This window comes from Periplaneta americana, chromosome 16 (assembly GCF_040183065.1).
Source record: "Periplaneta americana isolate PAMFEO1 chromosome 16, P.americana_PAMFEO1_priV1, whole genome shotgun sequence".
NCBI lineage: Eukaryota > Metazoa > Arthropoda > Insecta > Blattodea > Blattidae > Periplaneta > Periplaneta americana.
Window position 1 is genome coordinate 179,699,797 of NC_091132.1, and position 26,995 is coordinate 179,726,791.

Genomic DNA, 26,995 nt, shown 5'->3' on the forward strand with positions numbered 1-26,995 from the left:
CGAGTACAGTGAACTGTCTCTGAAGGTCTGTGGTTCGAGATACTGTGAACTCGAGTGACTGAGCTAGAAGAACTGTGAACTGAGAACTGATAGTTCTGATTTGTAAATAGTGCTTTGTAAATATTAGTTAAGATTAACAGTTCATTGTTGTTCCTACTAGTCCAAGTAAATTGTCATTGTCGTCGGTGGAGTGCTATAACGAATACTGTGTTGAGTGAAATTCCAATTGTTGACGAGAGCGTTTAAGGCGAATTGTAGAAAGGAATTATTGTTGGAAGAATAAAATCATATTGTTGAGTTGAAATAAAATTCACAATATGGAGGAATGATAACGTGATGAATGGTGAAATGGCGCATATTGCAAAACGATTGAGAAGAGAAACAAATTACATTTTATTCACTAATTAAAGTAACAGAATTTTTGTATTTGTATTTGAAGTTTATGATAGAAATGTAAAATTTATTGATACAAAATCATTACAACACAATGTAAGCGTCTAGTTTAATGGGAATATTGAGGAACCCCATGCGTCCATAAAAGTAAAATTTTCAGGAAGAACAACAGCTGCTCTTACTGAATAGTTTGAACCCGTAAAAAAATATATGTGGTTAAGTAAAATAAATCTAAGATTTTCAGTAGATTTTATCCCTATGCGACATTTATTTTCCGAAAAAAAAAAAGAATATAAAAAAGCAGTTGGGTATGTGTTGTTTCTCAATATTATGAACATAGGCTATATTATTTAGCAGAATACAATAAAATATTACATCTATACTCACAACAAATGGTTACTTAGCAAACCTGTCACAGATCATCAATACAGAATGTTTGAAAATTCCTATTACAAACTTCAAGGAGTTGAAGAGGGGACTAAGTATATAAAGTTTTGCTTAGGAACCCATGTCCAGAAATGTATCATTTCGATGCAAAATAAGTTTGAAGAATGACCCGATTTAAAATCTCCCGATTCACGGTAGGCAAACAAAATGGACTGAGGGCAATATCTGCAGTCCTCTGATATCGTCTGTCTCGCCCTGTACTGTTCAATGACTGAATCACAACTGATGTGAAAGTGGACTCCGTAGAACTGCTTGTAAGCAGAAGACACACGATATCAGGGGACTGCAGAAGTCGCCGTCAGCCCATTTTCTTTGCGTACCGTGAAGTTGGACATTTTAAATCGAATCGATTACACACGCAACTCAACAGTCACAAATAAGCCAGCGGGCAAGCACATTGCTGCTACTCCAAGTTGCACCACACAACAGTGATCAGTATCTTCATTAGTATTGGAATTATTAGAAAGAAAAATCCCGCATTCGGTAGCCAGTGGGACACACTATATAATTAATATTTTCTTAATTCATTTTGCAAGTACGAAAACTTAGTACGTTTTGCTAAGGTATTAATTGCTTTCATAAAGACAAGTACAACAACATATTTTTCAGGTTGGTACGATATTCTAACTTCACTGATCTGATGTATTTGTCACCGTAATAATGCATTTCATGCATACTGCTATCCATAAAATTCTCCGACAGCACAGATTAAAATAGTCAGCACAAGAAGAAAAATAAAAAGAATTAAACAAGATATTTTTTACAATCATTTAAATTACTTATAATTTTCCAGTCTCTATTTATTTTACACATCTACCTAATGTATTTATTTGGCAAACACATCACTTTCATAATAAGACTAAAATTATTTTGTTAGTGAAGGTGAAACTTTAGATATTCCAATACATAAGCTTAATATCATTATACTCAACAACCATAATCAAAGCTTTCATCATTCCTTCCCACATAACTTTCACTCTATTTTGTGTACTATTACTGAAGGTAAGTATCCATATACGTCAGCATTGTGAGGGTAACTATGTAAGTATGTTTAAAAAAATAACATGGTTACTGCTAAGTGATGAAGGGACATTACGTGTTTTTAGAACTAGAGGTTATCTGTTTATTTACGTAAAGTAACATCGCACCACTGATAATGTATTACTCACTATCGCAGCTGCATCCTCCGGCACACAGTCTTACTCAATCCGACCCGAACACACCATCAGTAAATTATTTGCACACGGATTCTTATTCGAATAGCATTCTAAAACCAACGCAGTTCTACGTAAAACATTTCAAAGAATATAATGATATTTTTTTTTCCCTTTTTAGAAGTAAGTGCCTGATATATAAAAACGTATTATAAAAATATAACCCCCTACAAAGGGCCCATTTTATATTTTGATTGAACACTAAAAATAAGCATATAATACTGCAATTACTGCACTTTAAAATGATATAAATACGAAATTTCTACGGTTTATAGAATCTTCAGTATAACCATTTTCATAATACGTTGCATCCTAATTTACGGGAAAGGTAACATTTAATAAATTACTAAATAATTGTGTCAGCCCGAAAATATTACACTTGGGTTATTTAATTTAATCAATAGAATATATAAAAAAAATTGGAGCAAATACTAAGTTGTCATGTTTCGTAGGTGTTCGATTTGACATGGAATGAATCAATACTGGATAGAGATGAGATTTTTCTGCCACTGTCACTGACTGAAAGGCACTGCAAGTACTGTTCTAAAGAGGCAGTGTCCATTACAACGAAAAAACAAAGATAAACAGTGGAAGAAGAAGAAGAAAATAGTGCATTTTTTTTGTGCTGCACTCACCTCTGGTTCACGTTTCACCACAGGGAATGAAATTGGCACCGGATCTTCCTCAAATTTTATCTCAAATGTGAGATCTTGGCTCTGGTCCTCATATTCCTCCTTTATACCAGTCACATGCCGATCCGAAAAATTCCGTTCCTGCAGTACAAAGGGATTTCTTAAACACAATACATCCACATATGCCGAACACATAAATAATGCTAACCATACATATAATAACATAAATACAGACATGGAAATCCTACACATACAACCCAAAAACCAAAAACTCAACACACTAGTACAATATTAAATATACAAACACACACTAAAACACACCCTGATCAAATTCTCAACACAAAGATCAATTTCAGAACACACACACTATTTGACTCCACGTTTCAACACTTTTCAACACGCAAACGCACCCCCACAACAGGCAGCGAAATTCGAGATGACGCCGAGATATCTAGTAGGCTCTGAGGATGATCGGAAGAAGTACCGAAACAGCTGTAAGCCACAGTTGATTATGTAATTTAACACGGGTAAGTTTGCCAATCAACTAATCATTTAACCATTCTTTGCTTTTATTCCATTGAACTACTGCACAACAAGATGCAATTCCAAACATACCTAGTAGCAAAGATTACATGTCGTGGCCTTTCAGACGGGCAGGCAGAAGATGTGGCCCAATGAGGTGATCTTGTTGTCTACAATGCTGACCCAGATATTTACAGAAAAAACTGACATGATCGCCTTAATTTGAGTTTACAGACTTCAAGTTCCATAATATCTCAAAATCTTCAGCAGAGGTTCCCTAATTTCCTGTGTAATTCTCTCATTTACTTACAGAATCAATCGGTACATGGTGACACTTTATTTTACGACTTGTTTTATTATTTTCATATTAATTTCGACCCTAGGATATTTTAATATTTCTGATTTTGTACTAACTTTATATTTTCTCACATTGACTTCTATACAGTTTACCTCGATAAACTACGCTGCAAATTACTTTGATTTAATAACTGATTCTGTTCCCAAGTTTAGCATAACGTAATGAATTTCTTCCCTTCCTCATTAGACTATCTCTGCATCAATCAATTTCAGTAATTGATAAACTGGAATGTGGTGAACAAGCTGGAGACGAAATTTCCTCACTGTGGTGCCGTCTTTCAAATCGAAGGTGTATGAACAATAATGAAGATGAAATGCCCCAATTGTGGTGCCTTTTTTTCAAAACGAAGGGGTAACAACAATAATAGAGGTGATATGTCCCCAATTTGGTGCCGTCTTTCAAAACGATATGCACTGGTCGTTTATGTTCATAATATTTTCTTCGAAATCTTCTCCTTCAGCGATCAATTTCGCCAGTTTCTGTTTGGCTGCCTGAGATAAATTTGTTTTCTCCTGGAAGTGAGCTTTGTAATCTGTGAATGTAGTACTTTGGTCTATGATAGAATACATGATTAAAACCTAAGTGTAGGAAACTGTGGATATTAGGCTACCATTGGTGACTATGTAGACGGGCCATCCTTTGAAGGATGTAGCAACCAATTATTAATCAACTTACACTTAAAGTACAAACAGTCCGTAAAAAATACGGACGTATGGCAATCCTATTAAAAGATAGCCTAAAACTTTATAAAGTAATTGGAGTTATATTTGTACGTACATCTAATACAAAACGAATCATTTGAAACCGTAAGAGTGCCCGGACTGAGAATTTTAGACAAAACACGGAGAAAACAAACGGAAGTCATGCCCTTAAGTAACAATGCGGGAATATGTGGTTTGGCAACCTTTAAGGATAAATGTAACAAGCAATTTCGTTTCCAAATTTGAAACATAAAACCAGAAACGTTGAACATTATTAGACTTCTCTGCAACATGACATAAAGTAGATACAGAGCCAAAAGATCTATTTTATCTCTATCACAAATAAAAAACACTGCAAGTACTACTGTAAAGAGGCAGTGTCTGTTACAATCAAAATACAAGACAGACAATGTAAGAAGAATAAATAGCGCATTTCTTGTGCCCCACTTACCTCAGGTTCGCGTTTTACTACAGCGGACGAAATCTGCACCTGATCTTTGTCAAATTTAACCTCAGATGTGACAGTATATCCCTGGTCCACATAATCTTCGGAGGAATAAGACATCACTGCGTAGGACTATATGTAAGAACTAATAGTCGTTAAATTGTTTCATGCAGAACCTTCTTCATTGTCACACAGATCAGGGCAGACTAAATCCTTAACGAAATGACGAAGTTTCTTCCAGATGGCCGTGTTCAAACAGACGATCGATATCATTGCTTACGATCGATATTCAAAACGGCTCTAGTTTCATATCTCATTGTTTATAATTATAGTAGTATTAGTTTTCTGTCAATATTACTGATTAATAGATTCAAAGTATCCATCTGAGACTGTAAACGAATATTGCACACTTTTATCACTGCCAATGTGAAATACCTTGAAAATACTTAGGATTTATAGCATAGGCCATGGTGTAGTGGATGTTAGATGTGATGACTAGAGAGCTGTATGCCTGCCCGATCCACCCCAAATACATCTTACTTGTAATATCAAATTAGTCATGTGGGAATGAAGAACACTACCACATTTCCTGAACTCGCGTAATTTGAGGGAGGGAATAAAGGGATTCTCAGTCTAGCCAACACTGCTCACATAATACTACACACCTATTCTAACTTAACTTAACATGACCTAACCTCTCACCGAATACTACACAAATAACTTAACCTAAGCTTTCACATAATAAAAACCTCAGGTGAACGGGACAGTTCCTAAATACCTGAAAATGCTTAGGATTTATAGTATGGATTAGTGGAAATTGGATGTGGTCACTAGGAAAGCTGTATGGCTAACAATCCTACCCCAAATACATACCTTACTCATACAGTATATCAAATTAGTCATGCGTGACAAAAACACTGGCATATTTCCTGAATGTGACGTAATTTGAGGGACGGAATAAAGGAGTTTTCAATGTAGCCAACACCTCTCACATAATAGCTACTACACACCTAATCTAACTTAACCTAACCTCTCACATAATACTACACAAATAACCTAACCTGTCACGTAATACACACCTAAACTAACCGCAGGTGACCAGCGTTCTGTATCATAAAGCTGACAGGTCCTACAATCATGACAATTCTACAAATATGTCAGAATATTGTAGCATTTATTTTCTGACCATTCTTACCTGCTTTGACAAATACAATTTGTGAATTGTCAACAGCTTTTCATAAACATGACAATGACAAAATATGTGGAAACATGTAATATCGATAGCAAATTATTTCTTATTGATATCATATATTTATAACAGTAAAACGAGTAGATATGAGACGATTTGATTGGATGATTTTACGATGGACGCCACTATTGATTTTGTTGAAATTAGTAACCACCGTTAGAAAATCAATTATGAACAATGATAAAATTACAATTCTAAATTTGATTAAAGAAAGGGACGACATTCTTCTCAACAAATACAGAATTATTTTCAAATGAAGCATCAATTTTTTTTATCAAGCACAAATTAGTAATTATATAAATTCTTTAAAAATTTGTTGCGTCCATGTAGAGCTGTGGAATGCCGTATGCAACTGTTGTAGCCAGCAAATGTCTTTCCCAAAGAAAGAATGTATCAACAAATCGCTAAAGCTGCATCTTGACGGTTCAATTTTCCATGCGTGTACAGGTGCAATCGGGAGACAATATTGAAAGAACAAAGTTGAAAACGAACGTTGATTTAAGATGCATGCAAATTTTTTGTCTACATGGTGCACCGTGTTGAACGTCATTTTCACTATGTATAGATATTAATTAATAAATATTAAATATCAATCCAATACTTAGGCCTACTTCATTAGCAAAATTGTAGTTCAACACTCCAGAGGCACTCGCATTTGCTGTAATCTTCAATGAAGCTAATCGTACATGCTGCCATTTTCAGCTTGAAAGGTCCACCATCACCAAACAAAAAAAAATTTTCAGTTTATTCGCGGCCTCCTAGATCAATCAGCTGGTCGCTACATGCTAGTGTTGATCGAAATACGCACAAGATACCAATGGCAATGGATAGCTTTCAATTGCCGCATGCACTCTTATTATTAGTGAAAGAAAGCATGCACAATTGAATATGTTTCGTTCATTCTTTAACTCCGTAAGAAATTAAATATGAAATAATAACATTAGGTTTCTTGGTAATTAATGTACAACAATGAATAAAATGAAAAAAAAAAAAAATCTACAGTATCTTATAAACTTCCTATCTTCCAAGTAATTCTTGAAAATAAGCCAAAATCAGAAGACATGTTCTAACTCAATGCTATGTAAAACGCACATATCAAAGTCGAAGCTTATAATCCTCAATTACGTCTTGAACAATTCCACAATTACCAATCTTTCGGGCATGTGTTCTGAGGTTGTGAGCATGAACGCAGCTGCTTGAAATGCGGTGAAAATCACCTTATATAGTCCATCAAAGAGACCAAACTATACTGTAAAATATGCGAATTGCCAAGGAAATCATGCTTCAAATTTCAGAGAATGCCCTGTTTTATAAATCATTTTTACCATTTTATTAAGAGACAAAGCAAAGTAGAAGCAAATCCTGATCCACCAGAAAACAACAAAAATGAATTCCCCACACTACCTCGACAATATATGCCTCATACTTCATCTTCTTCAAACCTACATTGTAATGCTTCAGATGATATATCTCCATTATATGATTTAAAATCCATCCTCAATTTATTTAAAAATTCTAACAGTCAAGGATTAATATCTTATGAGAAAATACACAAACTATTACGGTAAAGTACGGGAATTTTACTTGAAGCAAGTAAAGAAATAGGTTTGGAAGTAAATCCCGAAAAGACAAAATAAATGATTATGTCTCGTGACGAGAATGTTGTACGAAATGAAAATATAACATTGTAAATTTATCTTTTGAAGACGTGGAAAAATTCAAACACCTGGGAGCAACTGTAACAAATATACTCGGGAGGAAATTAAACTGAGTATAAATATGGGAAATGCCTGTTATTATTCGGTTGAGAAGCTTTTATCATCCAGTCTGTTGTCAAAATATCTGAAAGTTAGAATTTATAAAACAGTTATATTACCGGTTGTTCATTATGGTTGTGAAACTTGGACTCTCACTTTGACAGAGGAATATATGTTAAGGGTGTTAGAGAATAAGGTGCTTAGGAAAATATTTGGGGCTAAGAGGGATGAAGTAACAGGAGAATAGAGAAAGTTACACAACACAGAACTGCACGCACTGTATTCACCTGACATATTTAGGAACATTAAATCCACACGTTTGAGATCGGCAGTGCATGTAGCACGTATGGGCGAATTCAGATATGCATATAGAGCGTTAGTTGGAAGGCCGGAAGGGAAAAGACCTTTGGGGAGGCCGAGACGTAGATGGGAGGATAATATTAAAATGGATTTGAGGGAGGTGGGATATAATGATAGAGACTGGATTAATTTTGCTCAGGATAGGGACCAATGGCGGGCTTATGTGAGGGTGGCAATGAACCTCCGGGTTCCTTAAAAACCAATAAGGAAGTAAGTAAGTAACATCCAAGGATTTCTAAACCAAATGAAAAAGTCACAAAATATAAGGCAATATGAGGACATACAGTCGAAAGTCATCATATTAGGAGGAAGTGCATTGACTTTCATTACTGGCAACAAAGAGTGCAGACCTTAATTCAACCACAGAACATCCGGACTAAACCACATCAAACAAATTTCTGCATGAGCTACTCAATATTGTATCCATCGAGGAAATAGTCTACTGGATATAATAATAATAATAATAATAATAATAATAATAATAATAATGATTTATTTAACCTGGCAGAGTTAAGGCCATACGGCCTTCTCTAACACTCAACCAGGAGTAAAGACTGCGTTACAAAAACACTACAAATTAACAAATTACACTACAATTTTACACACAAAACTGAATAAGATAATAATAATAATAAAAAATAAACAACAAATAAGAAGAAATCAGACATAATATATAACATACAGAAAGAAAGAAAAAAGCATAATAATATGTGAACAGCAGGTCAAAATAAATGAGGCATACAAAAAGAGACAATTATTCATAATAATAATAATAATAATAATAATAATAATAATAATAATAATAATAATAATAATAATAATAATAATAAAGAGGAATAGTAATAATGATAATAATAATAATAATAATAATAATAATAATAATAATAATAATAATAATAATAATAATAATACTAATAGTAGTAATAAAATAGTGCAGTACAAAGTATACAGTGAATACAATATTTCTAAGTACACACAATAAGGAAAATTAAGATTATATATAGCTCAACTTATCACATTAGAGATATAACATTATCGGAAAATATGAAAACAAAAATATAAAATAAGTTGAATATCATTAGAACATAAAAAAAAATGTGAATACGTGGAAACATGCAATACAACACTTGTCATAATAGTAAGTTAGTTTGGCAACTCGTCATAAGATAATTTTCTAACTTGGATTTGAAAGAATTCAATGTTCGGCAGCCCTTGACTTCAGGCGGCAGAGAGTTCCAGTGACGAGAGGTAGCAACAGTGAAGGATGAGGAATACAGAGACGATGCGTGAAGTGGAATTTCTAGCGTGTTATCGCGTTGTGCTCGAGTATTAATATTATGATGGCGAGAGAGAGTATGAAATCGAGCGAATAAATAATAGGGGGATGAAGAGTGCATAATTCGATATAAGAGAGAAAGTGAGTGCAGATTTCTCCTCTCATGTAACCTAAGCCATGATAACTTCTTGAAAGAAGGTGAGATATGATCATAGTATCGAACATTACAAATGAAGCGGACGCACGCGTTATGAACACGCTGTAGTTTCTGAGCGGAATCAATCCTGAGATCACTGAACAAAACGTCGCAATAATCGAAGTGAGGTAGAATGAGTGTCTGTACCAGCGTCTGTTTTAATTTAGATGGATAATGATACAATCTTTTTAGTGAATGGAGAATAGAGAATGCCTTCTTACATGTATATTTAATATGCGTATCCCAATTTAGATTAGATTCGAAATGTACTCCGAGATTTTTTACGGTAGAGCTAAACGGGATGATTGTTTTATTCAGTTTCACAGGTGGAATATTCAGGTCGTTGACTTCAGGAATTAATCTACGGTTCGCGAACAGAATAGCCTGTGATTTACATGCGTTTAGGTTAAGCCCAAATTGTTGAGACCAGGAAGAGATGGAATCAAGATCTTCATTCAGACTATTAATGCTATCGTTTAGTGCGTCGGGACGGGCTGAAATATACAATTGAACGTCGTCTGCATATATTTGATATCTGCAGTGCTTAAATGAGTTGGAAATTCCATTTATATAAATAGAGAAGAGCAAGGGGCCTAATACTGATCCCTGAGGAACTCCTGTGTCTACAGTATGCCAGGATGAGAAACGATTATTAGATATGACACGCTGCTGGCGGCCAGTAAGGTAGGAGTACATCCAGGTGATAGCACTATCAGAAAGGTGTAGCGTTTGTAGTTTAGTCAATAGTAGATCGAAGTCAACAGAATCAAAGGCTTTGCTATAGTCCAATAAAACTAGTACAGTAGCCTGTCGTTTATCCATGGCTGCGCGTATGTCCTCAGTAACATTCAACAAAGCAGTAGAAGTGCTATGGCCATTTCTGAATCCTGATTGTAAAGGGTCTAAAAGATTAAATTCTATTAGGTAGTCTGACAACTGCTTATGAATGATGCGTTCCAGAGCTTTAGATAAAACGGGAAGAATGGAGATTGGCCTATAGTCTTTTGCAGAAGTTGGTGAATTTACTTTAGGAAGTGGGCGTACTAAGGCTGTTTTCCAGAGTTGCGGATAAACAGAAGTGATAATTGAAGAATTGAAAATATGAGTTATTACGGGAAGCACGACATCGACTAACTTATTGATAAAGACTATGCTTATGTTATCAGTGCCTTGTGCTTTAGATTTAATGCTTTTAAGAGCCCTTCTTACTTCAGAATCAGTAATGTGCGAGAAGAAAAATTTTTCGCGAGAAGGTGGAGGATTAGCTAGGAGAGCATTAATTGTATTTCGTTTTGACTGTTTTTCAGGTCGTATAGTGGGAGGTGAGGTAAAGTATTCATTGAGTTTATCAAGCGGTATGTTTATAACTTCAGCTTCTGATGCTTTCTTCCCTACTCCCATATTACGTAAGTTATTCCAAAGACACCGAGGGGGAATGGACGGGTCGACGAGACTCAGGGCGTGACGGCGTTTAGCATTCCTAATGCTTTGTGTGGTTTTGTTTCTAAGTTTTTTGTAGTTGTTAAAGTTTTCGGCAGATTTGTTGTGTCTGTACTTCCGGAAAGCGGCGTCACGTGACGTCATAAGATTACGAATACTGTCATTCAGCCATGGGGCAGGTCGGTGTGTGACACGTCTCTTCTTTAAAGGTGCATGTTTGTCGAATAATTGTATTACCATGTCATTAAAGGTGGCAACTTTTTCGTCAACTGTGATTAAATTAAAAATAGTATGCCATGGCATTTGTAGGGCGTCAGAAATTAGTTGGTCGTTGTCAATGCCTTTTAGATCTCTGCAAGTAATTACCTTAGCTGCATTTTTTGGGCACTGAAGAGAGTACTCGGCAAAAATAAGATCATGACCAGATATTCCCGGAACTGGTAACTGTCCTGAGGTTAGAATTCTATCAGAATTATTCGTAATGATTAGGTCAATTAAAGTATCAGAAGTAGGTGTGTGGTGGGTAGGATTGAGTGGAAGAATTGTTAGATTGAAAGTTTCGAACAAATTACGCAGTTGATTAGTCCCATTTGATCTGACAGCCAGAAGATTAATATTAAAATCCCCCATAAGTAAGATATGTTCATATTGCGGTAAAAGATCGGCTAACGGGCTTTCTAAATCGGATAAATGTCCAGCTTTGGGAGGCTTATAAATAACTGCTAAGAGACATTTATGAAGACTTGCTTGTATTTCTACGAACAAATATTCGGGTCGTAATGCATCGCCTTGTGATTTTAGAATAATTTTAGGGTGCAGATCACTCCTAATATATGCGCAAACTCCACCCCCTCGTTTGTATAATCTGTCATTTCTACATAACGTATAGCCGTTTAAGTGAACGAGTGAGGAAGACAACGAGGGTTTTAGCCACGTCTCGCTAACAAGAATACATTGGACATCTATATTAGTGAAAATAGAAGAGAATTCCTGGAAGTGAGGAGTAATGCTTTGACAGTTTAAATGTGCTATTTTCAAAGATTTGGGGTCAGGTGAGAAAGACTGCTTTAACAGCTGAGAGGTAGACAATAGAGGGGTTGGGGAGGATGACAGACAAGTGGATAGAGTTGTGGGAACAGGTTGTCGACAGTGAGGAGGGTCGGGGAGGCTAGAAGCGCCATCAGCCTGAGGGCATGCCACAGAAAGCGGGACGATATAGGCAATAGTGCCAACCTAACTAAAAATAAACTAAATTTACTGAGGTAATGTAATGCAACTAAATATAGTATTACTACAATAATTAAATAATTAGTATTAAATTATTAAACTATTACTTTCTTAATATAACAACAACTTATGAGGAGTTGCCTTGACTTACTAATTATGTATCTCAGCCATACGGGTGATCCTTCTTTTCGTGTCGCCGCTTTTTACAATGATGACGCCGTCTTGAGTCCACACGTTGGTTTGTCCAAATTTGGTAATCGCTTCGCGTAAGATGTTGTGGCGAGTTTTCGTCAAGTCTTCCCGAATTGTCCAACCAGAATTTTTTAATTTTCTTTTGTTTCGGAAGACCTCGCTTCTCTTCCTATAACTAGCGAATTTCACAATTATTGGTCTGGGTCGATTCTCATCTCTCCTACCAACTCTATGACTTCTATCAATGTCGGCCAGACTCAAGTCCACCCCTACCTTCTCCGCCACACTAATCGCTAACACATCGGTGTCCTCACCATTGTTCTCACCTACACCAAAAATACGCAGACACTGGCGTCGCTGATATTGTTCTAAATCGTCCAGTTTATAAACTACATCAATAAATTTTTAACATAAATTTCAAATCATTCCAGTCAGCTACTCCAGTACCAATATCTCCATGACAATTCTACCCAATATCCAGCCACATCTTACAGTACATTTCTTAAAGACTAGCCATATGCTTGCGCTCCGCTGCACCTATTAGAAATAAATATAAAGTAATTACATAATTAAAATAGGACATTTTATCCAGGGAACATTCGTGTTTGTTAGAAGGATAAATCGTTTATTATGTTACTTAATTTAAATTGTATTAAAAAATTAAAATGCGATCATTTTCATCCAGTCATAAAAATTATTTTAGGAAATACAGGAAACGAATGCCTATCAAGTTTTCTGTGCATAAGAAGCTATTTTAATCTTACCTGTTCTCGATTCAATCAGAAGTTACTGTATAACGTTATAGCATTATTTCCATCTAGAGAAACAACACTTTCCAATGTTGAATTAATAATTAATTATACAAATCGGTTAATTTAGCTTCCGATATTACTTCATACAAACACAGAAACATTCTCTGCAGGCTACCGTATGTTTCATAGCTTTCGATTGTTGTTGTCCAAGACCCCTTATAGACGAAGTCATTTGTTTTTTATTTCATTACACCGCCTTAGATGGCGTTATTGTAATTTTGAAACTCATATATCTCATTAAATATCAGCCCTATCAAACTTTTGCATGAAATAAAACTTATCGGAAATTATTAAAAAAAAAACTTTTGTTATATAATATTTTCCATGAAAATTAATAATAAGGGAGATATTTCGATTTATTTAATTCAAGCGCCCTTATAACCCCCCTCTTAAATAAAATATTTTGAATTCCATATAGCCTAAATTCTAAGTTACAACGAACTTAATTCATATTACAATTTTCATATAAATCTGTTCAGCGATTATCGCCTGAAAAGATAACAGACACACATAGAAACAAAATTTTCAAAAAAGCGATTTTGGGTTTCAGGGCGGTTAATTATATATGTTACGACCAATTATTTTTGGAAAATCGCAAATTACCAGAAAAATTTCGGCTACAGAGTTATTATTAGTATAGATAAACGTTACCAGATCAATTGCCAAACATTGCTTAACATTAATGCAGACAATTCAATTTTCGGAGTCAAAAACAAATCGCTTAATCTCCATGACTATTTTTCATCATAGAAATAGGATGCTGGCTGGCATGCTATACTTGAATGCTTGAAGTTCAAAGGAAAGTTGAACCGTGTAGAAGCACCTTAAGTTTAACCATCAAAGTATACACTCTACCAACAAAACTTCCATACATCACATAGCACAATATAATATAAAAAACTATACATGACAAAAAAAAATATCGTGTGGTCTCATAAAACTTCTCAAGGAAAAGGCGACTACATTCTACATTACATTAATCAAACATGAGTACTGTATAGATTACAAAAACATTGGCGACGTCAACAGTAAGGTACGACCATCCATTTTACACAACACTAAAAGATTACACATGGAAAAAAGTGGGTAATATTTTTGGAGAATACAGGGGAAAAACAAAGTCATAATTTTCTTAAGGGTGATGACATTTTCTAATTCAATATATTACTGCAAAAATTATTGCTGTTCGTAACGAAAATGTAAAAAAGTGTGATGTTATCCAGTTTAGCAGAACACATGGTACTTCTCTGCACATTCCAATGCATGGAGAAACAATAATTACATTAATGCCATTTGTTAAAGACAATCTGTATATAAAAAGCTAAATTTGGTGACGTTAGAACAGAAAGGTATATATAGGGTGTCAAGGGATATCTTCCAAGATATTTAAACCTATAAGATGGCAAAGAAGTAAACAATTACATGAGATTTTAAAAAATCGTAATGAAGTGTGTTCTGGAACCAGATTTCAGCTGAAAAACTTGGAGACTAGCTTCAATATAGTAACTACTATTATTTATAATGAAAGTTATAATTAATTTTGCTGACAGAGAAAGCTGAATCGAACAATAACTTTAAAAACTTCTATTTATATGCCACATTAAATAGAACAAAGTATCTGACTGATACCATTTAACCCTTCCTCTTGTACTATAAAAATAAGTGCCAAAAATTAAGCTGAAGTAATGACTCCAAATTTAGATCCAGGATTCAAATTTTCTGAGGGTATAATACTTCAGATGGCGAAGGGGAAGATGTTCGCTGTAACGAGACTAATCACGTGACGTTGAACGCTGAGCTATCATCAACATTCCTCGCTTGATGATGAGCGGAACCATAGCTTTATGCCTGAATGCCATTTGAATTGTATAATTGGGTTCATGAATTTACAATTTTTTTTCCTCTGAAACACAATTACAACAAGTATGGTAGTAGAAGGGCATACTGACAACATCATTTGAGTACAAGATTTATTATATGTAATTGGCGAAAGAAAATGTATGACTAACACGATTTCGAAACGTTTATCAGTCTTGCTGGCGTTCATGAAATATTTCCATTACACGAAGACAAGAAATATGTAACATGGACATCGCATTACAAAGGTTTCACGTCAGTATATTTAAGAACACATTTGTTAGCGACATGTTTGAATATACGATTACTGAAGACACGCTAATCAGCAAAACAATTTTGACAATTATCACTTTTCAAAGGATTTTCCCTAGTATGCTAGCGTATTAAATCACGCAAATAAAAGAAACGCTTATGTATGACAAACATCACATTTTTAAAGTCTTCTCGCCCGTGACGTTCTAAACCATCTAACTGCAAGACTCACGTACAATATTATCACATTTGGAAGGCTTCTCATCAGTGTGCTTGCGACTAATAATTACTAAAGTACTGCACTGCGAAAATGGCATAAGGCAAACCTCGCATTTGAAACTGTATTCTCCTGTACGCTTGCGTTTACGTACATTAAGATAACACGAGATTGGGAAACATTTCAAACAACGCAATCTAAAGATTTTTTTTGTTACCTTTACAAGAATTTTGACGTCTTTTTAGAATACTCGACTGAGGGACACACCACAAACTTTCCATTTTAAATGTTTCTCCAGTGTGTAATCGTTCACGTCTTTTTAGGCGAGACATCAGCCTGTATGCAGACGTTCATGGAATTTGAGACTCCTAGATTGTGAGAAACACTGACCACACAATTCGCATTTGAAAGGTTTCTCGCCTGTGTGAAAACGTTCATGGCATTTGAGATGACTCAATTGTGAGAAACACCTACCACACAAGAAACACCTACCACACACATCGCAATTGAAAGGCTTCTCGCCTGTGTGAACGCGTTCATGAGATTTTAGATTATGTGATAGCGAGAAGAACTTACCACAAACTTCGCATTTGAAAGGTTTTTCGCCTGTGTGACGGCGTACATGGCATTTGAGATCACTCGATTGTGAGAAACACTTACCACACATATCGCATTTGAAAGGTTTCTCGCCTCTGTGATGACGTTCATGTTTCCTTAAGTTAGACAGATGCGAGAAATACTTACCATACATTTCGCATTTGAAAGGTTTCTCTCCTGTGTGACGACGTACATGTTTCCTTAGGTCAGACAGTTGCGAGAAACACTTCTCACAAACACCACATTTGTAGGACTTCTTGCCTGCGTACTCGAGTGAACGCCTCTTCTGTTTTGATGATTTTGAGAAACATTGTTCAGATGCTTTGAAAACAAATTGCCTCTCATCATCAACATGAGTCCACACAGGTTTTTCCGAGGATCCTGAATTATTTAGAATCTGACATACAGTAGTGTTCTCTTCATGTGCAATAGCGACGGATTCTGATAATTTGCTCCTAGTGGGCGTTCCAATACTGTGAACAAAATATTCTATCAGTCCTTACCATAGACACAACAAATATTGATTTATGTTGAATACCCAAATGAGATTAAACGCACTTGACCAGGAGGTACATCTGCGTCGGAGATTCATCGTCGTAAATTAACAGTTTAGTCGGTTACTTATACGTATCAAAGGACGGTTTTAAAATTAACATTATACTCCTATTTACAGACAAAAATAATTATAATAGCACAGTCTACTATATACAGACACGAAGCTTGGGGTGATTTTTTTGGAAATCTCGCGGTAGTTGCTAGCCGCTTGGAGCGCTGTGAGTACTAGGAACAATAGACTGTGCCACAGCCATCGTGATCTAATACAGGCCGTAAGGCAGACCGTGTAACTCGCTTAACCTGATCACGAAGGGCGGCGTTTCAACCATATAAATTAGTTGGAATGCATAAACAGTAACATATGTTTCTCTAAAATGTAGTGTAATTGCATTAATAAAATTTAAAACAATGACTATGAGACACTTCAGACTTAAGTCACTTGCAAGTTAAGATATATTATTTATGGTGTGAAAATTATGTTGTTCGTATGCGTAATACCTGCCATTATTTCGATAAAATATTGCGAAATTCTTGTACATTCACTTATGCACGATTCAATAATTTTGAATTGCACCGCACGGAAATTTAGATATTTTGAAGCTATAGGTCATGTTTACTATACGAGTTTACCCTTTCTGTCTAAATTTAGTGATCTCCAATGCCTTGCCATTCATATGAAAATTATAGGTTATGTTTATTATATTTAACTTGTATTCCTAAATTCGCAATCATACATTATAATTAAGTATAATGTCAGATATGATACCCCGGACATTCAATTTGTCTGTATTTTAATACTACAATTGAGTACTGAATTACTACGTACACTAATTTCATAGGAGTGGTATGGTAAATGTTTTGTCTAAAATTAAGGAAGGTAGGTGTGCTAAATTGAAATCCCAATATAAAATCTTTTTTTATTAAACATCAAAACAGCTTCCATTCTAAACTAGAAACGCTAACGCGAACACATTACGTTAACATGTAAAATTCTCTTCACATTAATATAACACAGTTTTGTAATTATTTCTGCAACATATTACGCAACAAGAAGTAAACGGAACTTATAACAACATTACACTAAATAAAGCTTAACAATGATAAACAATAAAGTTATAATATTTCACTGAGCTCCATACACTGATATAGAAAACCCGAACAAACATTACGGCCTGGCCTAGATCGAAAAAGCATTGATTGTGCCGTATTTCGCATTTTTTTTAAAGTTCGTTATCCGTTGTAATAACTGTAAATGGCTGAAATACAATAATTTGAAAAATAATATGGGACAATTAGACGTTTGTAGTAAGAAAAATTGGTTAGATTTATCCTTCCGAAAAATTAAGGAAGGTGAGTTTATAGAATATAATATGTATTTTATGAAAATAATATATAAACCTTATGTATTTCATATTTCAATAGTGGAAGGAAGGTGTTAATTTTTTCAAAAGAACACGATATCGAAAGTACAATACATTTTATGGTCTGCTAAGGAAAGTCTCTGTGATGAAGCGATAGTAGCGATCTTGGTGGTGAGCAACTATCTATGGATGCATATTTCAACTGTTTACGTTTGCATATTTAGTAAGTATTGAGCTTCGTGACTGTATATACTAGACTGTGATAATAGTAGATTATGGAACGAGCCTATAATGATAGTAATTAAGACGCAAGTATGTTTGTTTATGAATCGAGTTCAAGCGAGTTTCATAATTTTCATACGAGCGTCTTAATTACCATTATAGGCAAGTTTCATGCGACTTTTTATGCTCACGCATATTTCTAACTTGAAATTATTTAGAAGTATTCACTTTATTTGTATCTGACAGAAGATCGGAAGTGACCTTGTTCATAGGTCGTGAATTGTGAGATGTGCGCAGACGCGAAAGTATTGATTTTTTCCGAGGAACAATAATGTCATTGACCTAGATGTAATGCAAAGAATGCATAACCTGGAAATTGATTTAGAAATGAAAAACGAGTTGACAAATTGTATTTATTTGAATATGATTTACAATTAACGCTAATTATTATAGTAACAGAACATAAGGTGAGAATAAGCGAAAACCTGAACTTCAATTACTAGGTGTACTTTAATGACATGCATTAAAGGACTGCAAACGGGTGTATAATTACTACATTTCGGCATGGTCGAGCATAAAGTATCAAACAAAACGTATATAATTTATGTAGGAAAAAGAGAATAGAATATTAGAGCCTGGGAAATAGGCTACGTTATCTACGAAGGACACAGAGTGATTGTAATTATGGGTATTGGAAAGGGCTTGAAATTTTCAGTATAATTTTTTTTCAGGTATGAAATTAGCTTTCAAGCAATGTAAGGGGAACATAAACATTATATTCAACTCTTTGTTCATTTACACCCCAATAACAATTGGGAATTTGTGCATTATGTATACAGTGCAGACACTCACCTTTCAGTAGAAATCTCGTTGTCCTCTGCCGTTACTTCCATCCATGGGTCATCATTCACTGCGTCCGAGTGACTCTGCTCTTTCTAAAAATACACAACAAATAAAACAGGAAGATAGCAATATTTACTTTAAGAGAAGCATATAGATTTTAGATTCGACAGAACTGCATTTAAATCGCATTAGATGTAGTAGAAATTTTAGTTAATAGAAGAGAATTCATGGGTCGGGTTTTCATGGGATAATTCTTTTCCTTATAGAACAGCGTTTTTCAATTTTTTTCATCACGTGACACACTAAAAGTGTAATTTCAAATCCTCTGACAGACTCATATAATCTAAAGCTGTTGTTCGCAGGCAGGAGGGGAATTTGGGGGATTTATGAGGGAATGAGGACTATAAAATACAAATAAATAATATAAACGTATATGCATTAACATTTAAAATTAAATATTTTCAATTTTATATGTATTACTTTTAAGTGAGCATAGTGGGGTATGAAAATATGACAAATGGTGAAAAAGCACGTGATGTAAAATATGTTGAGGAGAGAAACAAAATAGCCTACACATTATTAACAAATAGAAATAACACAATTTTTGAAAATATATCTAAAGTTTATGTTAGAAATGCAAAATTTAATGACAGAAAATTATTGAAATGCAATTATAATTATTCGTGTTTTCTTAATTTATTATCTAGGAATTAGAAAACATACTATATCATTACATGTGTTAAGATACTTAATGCAACGAACAATTTCTTTCATAAAGCCATGTAAAAAGGTTGGCAGGAGAGTCTAATTTTAGTGATCTGGCTACCCTACACGCGCATAAGTTATTCTCTTCTCTGCTACTCGTACACCTGCGCTGTGTTTACTGAAGACTGACCTGAGTCATTTCCTGAATTCAGAGCTTACATGCACTATTATCTGGATGGTCACAGTAAGGACAATCTTCTTTGGCTAAATAGTACGGCTTATCGAACAAGGTCAACGTTTTTTTTCCGAGATTATAAATTTAAAGGTTCGCAAAAGTTGCATAACGGCGCCAGAATTTTGCACAAAAATTATGACGTCCTAGATGCACTTTAAACCGAGCAACAGAAGAGTTCTTTCTTCACTATCTTATGTTTTCTAATATCAAGCATATTTGCAAATCTTCGCTTGAAGCAGACTACTACCATTTGTTATTATTGACAGATAAAAGAAAAGGATTATTATTTTTAACTTCAAAGAGAAAGTAGGAATGGAAAACAAGAGGAACAAATATGTTACAGAAGGCAACAACCCAGACCTTAACATTAATCTAACTACTTACATCAACACCTACATACTAGTATTTGCATTTATTTTCATTTTGCTCTCCGTGAAAAATAACCTGTCTTCTTCTAACAGAACAGAAATTGCTTTCCTGTATCCTGATAAAAATCATCTCTCTTTTTCACCGCAAACTTAGCTCAAGCAACGCAGACTATCTTCAGTGTTTCAACCGATTGTGTGTGTATTTCGAAACGAGGAATTCTTTCCTCGTATACCAGACTGCCTACCGATTCGGAGTTGCGCTCGGGCGCGGGTTCGATTCCTGATTGCGCTGATTACCTGGTTGGGTATTTTAAAAGGTTTTGTCCAAAAGTAAGGCAAATGTCAGGTAAACTGTGGCGAATCCCCGGTCTCATCTGAACAAATATCGTCTCACTATCACCAAACTCTTCGACTCTAAATAACCCCGTAGTTGAAACAGCGTCATTAAATAAGCAAGTAAAAAAAATAAATAAAGTACACCAGACCTGCAGATCTTCAGTACACAAGTAGGGAAATTCTGGTATATTGAATTTCATCAGAAGAAAAAAGAATAAAATGTAAGTTCTTACTACTCATTCGGTCCTCAAATTTATTAAAATTTAGTATATACTCAGTTCTCTCCTTCTAGGTATTATTTTATTGCACATTGTAGGAGATGACCTTCAAGATATTTCTGAATCATTCTAACTTTCTGAGGAGAAGAAAAAAAAAACTACGTTTAGTTCTAAAACGATTTGAAGACTCTTTTTTGGCAGTGACGAAATGTTATATATCGTCGCTAAGCCTCCAAAATTCGCTGTGGTCATTTAAAGAGAATTTGTAGGAGAATGAAAAATGCATTATCGCTTTGAATACCCTGGATTTTCAAAGCTACTTTGGATATAATTTCATCATTTTTCAAGGAAGAATCCAGTGCTCAGCTTTCCTTTCCTATGAATATAATGCCTATATCTCAGACATAAAAAAATGGTTAGAAATTTCGTTGAACCATTTAGTGAAATTTACCGAGTTTCGTAACCTAAGTTGGAATCCACCCACAATCAGTGCAAGAAAATTCAAAAGTTCTATTTTTATTGTTAATAATTTCAAGACTTGCCACATCAAGTTCTTAACTTTACGTTCCTCTACCTATATTAAAACTGAATGCACTTCATTGACAGAAAAAAGTAAGTAATATATGTAATACTTTGATGTATGCCGTATCTCGTGATGACTCAGAATATGTTGCAAAGTTTAGAACCTCTTCTGGAATCCACTCAAAGTAGGTCCCTTAATTTATCGTAAAATTACGAAATATATTATCTCTATGGACAACATAATGTTATACAGAGGACATATTGTAAATACAATTTTTTTTAATAATGCGTGAAAAAGAAAAAAAATACAGGTGGTAATATTTCTGCATACATCTAAAGCAAAATCTATAATCATTTCGAACGGCAAAAACCATCGAGAATTTTAGACAAAGACATAGAGAAAACAAAAGGAAATAAAGTCAAGCACAACACATTATCAAAATAATACAGTGTGGGAATGTGTACCTATGGCAACCATTACTAGTGAGTAAAACGATCAATTTCGTTTTAAAAATTAAAACAAAAACGAGATAACAATGCAACAAGACATTCATAATAATGAATAGAGATGAGATTTTTCTGCCACTGTCACTGACTGAAAGACACTGCTAGTACTGCTGTAGAGAGGCCGTGTCCATTACAGTGAAAATACAAGATAAACAGTGGAAGAAGAAGAAGAAGATAGTACTTTTTTGTGCTGCACTCACCTCTGGTTCACGTTTCACCACAGGGAATGAAATTGGCACCGGATCTTCCTCAAACTTTATCTCAGATGTTAGATCTTGGCTCTGGTCCTCATATTCCTCCTTTATACCAGTCACATGATGATCCGAAACATTCCGTTCCTGCAGTACAAAGAGATTTCTTAAATCAACAATTTATTACAGGAGGTTGTAAGATGACTTCTCACGTCACAAGTTGCATTCTATATATCTGCATGCCACAGCTCGAATAAAAGTCGGTGTATGTGCGATACATTATGAAGAATATGTCCAGAATTCGTATGCAGTGGCATAATATTACTCGCCTTTTGAAAGTCATAAATATTACATGTGCATGTCTGTGATTATGAATAAGCAAAGTTAATTGCGCATATTTTACGATATTTCAGGGTTTCCTGCACGTAAAACATTATTGCGCAAATACTGTAGCATACCTTCCGGATATTGTTGCGGTAATCCCAAAATTTGAATAACTTGTTAAGAAGAATAATAAGATTCGGAAAAATTTAGTTGTTAGCAGTCATATAATATTTTAAGATCGACTGAACTGAATGGCTAGGAATTTCTTGTGTATGAAGTGAAGCTGTGGATATTCCAAAACAACCATTCTTTCCATCTTGAATCTTGCGTACACTTAAATATAAAAACAACCACACAGGCGTATACAAGCTCACATGTAATAGTTACGACAAGTTCTACACTGGAAAGACAGGCAGATCATTCCAAACACGTTACAAAGGCCACATTAAAGCAATAATTAGAGGACACAAAACATCCACATACGCCGAACATATAACTAAATGCTAACCATACATACAATAACATAAAATACAGACATGGAAATCCTACACATACAACCCAAAAACCAAATACTCAACACACTAGAACAATATGAAATATACATACATACTAAAAGACACCCTGATCAAAATCTCCACACACAGATCAATTTCAGAACACACACACTATTTGACTCCACGTTTCAACACCTTCAACACGCAAACGCACCCCCACAACAGGCAGCGAAATTCGAGATGACGCCGAGATCTAGTAGGCTCTGAGGATGATCTGAAGAAGCACCGAAACAGCTGTAAGCCACAGTTGATTATGTAATTTAACACGAGTAAGTTTGCCAATCAACCTATCATTTAACCATTCTCTGCTTTTATTCCATTGAACTACTGCACAACAAGATGCAATTCCAAACATCCCTAGTAGCAAAGATTACATGTCGTGACCTTTGAGACGGGCAGGCAGATGATGCGGCCCAATGAGGTGATCTTGTTGTCTACAATGCTGACCCAGATATTTACAGAAAAACTGACATGATCGCCTTAATTTGAGTTTACAGACTAGACTTCATGTTCCATAATATCTCAAAATCTTCAGCAGAGGTTCCCTACTTTCCTGTGTAATTCTTTAATTCACTTACAGAATCAACCGGTACATGGTGACACTTTATTTTACGACTTGTTTTTTTTATTTTATTTTCATATTAATTTCGACCCTAGGATATTTTAACATTTCTGATTTTGTACTAACTTTACATTTTCTCACATTGACTTCCATACAGTTTACCTGGATAAACTACGCTGCAAATTACTTTGTTTTAATAACTGATCCTATTCCCAAGTTTAGCATAACGTAATGAATTTCTTCCCTTCCTCATTAGAATGTCTCTGAATCAATCAATTTCAGTAGTTGATAAACTAGAATGTGGTGAACAAAGTTGGTGACGAAATATTACCTCACTGTGGTGCCGTATTTCAAAACGAAGGGGTATAAACAGTAATGGAGACGAAATGTGCCCATTTTGGTGCAGTCTTTCAAAACGAAGGCGTATGAACAATTATGAAGATGAAATGCCCCAATTGTGGTGCCTTTTTTTCAAAACGAAGGGGTAACAACAATAATAGAGGTGAAATGTCCCCAATTTGGTGCCGTCTTTCAAACCGGTCGTTTATGTTCATAATATTTTCTTCGAAATCTTCTCCTTCAGCGACCAATATCGCCAGTTTCTGTTTGGCTGCCTGAGATAAATTTGGTTTCTCCTGGAAGTGAGCTTTGTAATCTGTGAATGTAGTACTTTGGTCTTTGATAGCCTACATGATTAAAACCTAAGTGTAGGAAACTGTGGATATTAGGCTACCATTGGTGACTATGTAGACGGGCCATCCTTTGAAGGATGTAGCAACCAATTATTAATCAACTTACACTTAAAATATAAACTGTCCGTGGAAAATACGGACGTATGGCAATCCTATTAAAAGATAGCCTAAAACTTTATAAAGTAATTGGAGTTATATTTGTACGTACACCTAATAGAAAACGAATCATTTGAAACCGTAAGAGAGTGCCCGGACTGAGAATTTGAGACAAATCACGGAGAAAACAAACGGAAGTCATGCCCTTAAGTAACAATGAGGGAATATGTGGTTTGGTAACCTTTAAGAACAAATGTAACAAGCAATTTCGTTTCCAAATTTGAAACATAAAACCAGAAACGTTCAACATTAGACTTCTCTGCAACATGACAAAGTAGATACAGAGCCAAAAGATCTTTTTTATCTCTATCATAAATAAAAAAAGAACTGCAAGTACTACTGTAAAGAGACAGTGTCTGTTACAATCAAAATACAAGACAGACAATGTAAGAAGAATAAATAGCGCATTTCTTGTGCCCCACTTACCTCAGGTTCGCGTTTTACTACAGCGGACGAAATCAGCACCTGATCTTTGTCAAATTTAACCTCAGATGTGACAGTAAATCCCTGGTCCACATAATCTTCGGAGGAATAAGACATCATTGCGTAAGACGATATATAAGAACTAATAGTCGTTAAATTGTTTCATGCAGTAACTTCTTCTTTGTCACACAGGTCAGAGCTGACTAAATCCTTAATGAAATGACGAAGTTTCTTGCAGATGGCCGTGATCAAACAGGCGATCGATATTCAAAACGGCTTCAGTTTCATGTTTCATTGTTTATAATTATAGTATTATTAGTTTTCTGTCAATATTACTGATTAATAGATTCAAAGTATAGTATCCATCTGAGACTGTAAACGAATATTGCACACTTTTATCACTGCCAATGTGAAATACCTTGAAAATACTTAGGAATTATAGCATGGGCCATGGAGTAGTGGAATTTAGATGTGATTACTAGGAGAGCTGTATGCCTGCCCGATCCACCCCAAATACATCTAATTTGTAATACCAAATTAGTCATGTGTGAATGAAGAACACTACCACAGTTCCTGAATTCGCGTAATTTGAGGGAGGGAATAAAGGGATTCTCAATGCAGCCAACACTGTTCACATAATACCTCACACCTACTCTAACTTAACATAACATGACCTAACCTATCACTGAATACTATACAAATAACCTAAGCTAAGTTTTCACATAATAAACAAGTCAGGTGACCGCGACAGTTCCTAAATACCTGAAATACCCTGAAAATGCTTAGGATTTATAGTATGGATTAGTGGAAATCGGATGTGGTCACTAGGAGAGCTGTATGCCTAACAATACCATCCCAAATACATACCTTACTCCAATTCCACAATTGCCAATCTTTCGGGCATGTGTCCTGAGGTTGTGAGCATGAACCCAGCTGCTTGAAATGCGGTGAAAATCACCTTATATAGTCCATCAAAGGGACCAAACTATACTGTAAAATGTGCGAATTGCCAAGGTAATCATGCTTCAAATTTCAGAGAATGCCCTGTTTTATAAATCATTTTTACCATTTTATTAAGAGACGAAGCAAAGTAGAAGCAAATCCTGATCCACCAGAAAACGACAAAAATGAATTTCCCCCACTACCTCGACAATATATGCCTCAAACTTCATCTTCTTCAAACCTACATTGTAATGCTTCAGATGATATATCTCCATTATATGATTTAAAATTCATCCTCAATTTATTTAAAAATGTTAACATTCAAGGATTTATATCTTATGAGAAAATCCACAAACTATTACGGAAAATACGGGAATTTTACTTAAAGCAAGTAAAGAAATAGGTTAGGAATTAAATCCCGAAAAGACAAAATAAATGATTATGTCTCGTGACGAGAATGTTGTACGAAATGAAAATATAGAATTGTAAATTTATCTTTTGAAGAGGTCGAAAAATTCAAATACCTGGGAGCAACAGTAACAAATATAGAGGTGTGAAAATTATTAGAATAACCTTAATTTTAAATTTTGCAATTCATTTTTAATTTTCAGAGAAGTCTATATTGTATCTTAAAAGTATTTATTTCAGTCACTGACTTAATAGTTCCTTCACAAATATTAATTGAATTGATGAATATTGGTATATATTACTATACTGATGTAGGATATATTTACTACTAACAATGCTGGAAAGCATTGTTGTACATTGGTATTTTTCTTATTTTACAATTGTTATGGGAATTCAGAAATTATTATATTATGTTGGCGGAATTGGAAACATAAAAAATTATATGCGCAAAACAGATGTATACGTTCATTTGAACCTTCACAACAATTTAAACGCAAAGAACAATTTGTTTAAAGCATTTCTTAATTAATTTTTGATGTTTCTAATTCCGCCAACATAATATAATAATTTCTGAATTCCCATAACAATTGTAAAATAAGAAAAATACCAATGCACAACAATGCTTTCCGGCATTGTTAGTAGTAAATATATCCTACATCAGTATAGTAATATTATATACCAATATTCATCAATTCAATGAATATTTGTGAAGGAACTATTAAAGAAC

The 26,995-nt window shown here is 34.8% G+C and overlaps 1 protein-coding gene across 2 annotated transcripts in view; it reads right to left on the reverse strand.

Annotated features, from left to right (window-relative positions):
- The window catches only part of LOC138692108 (zinc finger protein 664-like), a 29,127-nt gene extending 4,011 nt beyond the window's left edge, over window positions 1-25,116 (reverse strand). The window contains exons 1-5 of one of the 2 annotated variants that reach the window (XM_069815059.1): window positions 24,922-25,116; window positions 22,217-22,354; window positions 19,135-19,217; window positions 16,292-16,617; window positions 2,690-2,827 (exon numbers count right to left, since the gene is read on the reverse strand). In XM_069815059.1, the coding sequence (XP_069671160.1) occupies window positions 2,778-2,827; window positions 16,292-16,617; window positions 19,135-19,217; window positions 22,217-22,354; window positions 24,922-25,038 (714 nt within the window). In that variant the 5' untranslated portion in view covers window positions 25,039-25,116 and the 3' untranslated portion in view covers window positions 2,690-2,777. Of the gene's footprint in view, window positions 1-2,689; window positions 2,828-13,832; window positions 16,618-19,134; window positions 19,218-22,216; window positions 22,355-24,921 lie in introns of those variants that run through there. The other variant, XM_069815058.1, reaches the window with a different exon arrangement.
- Window positions 25,117-26,995: the final 1,879 nt, after the last annotated feature.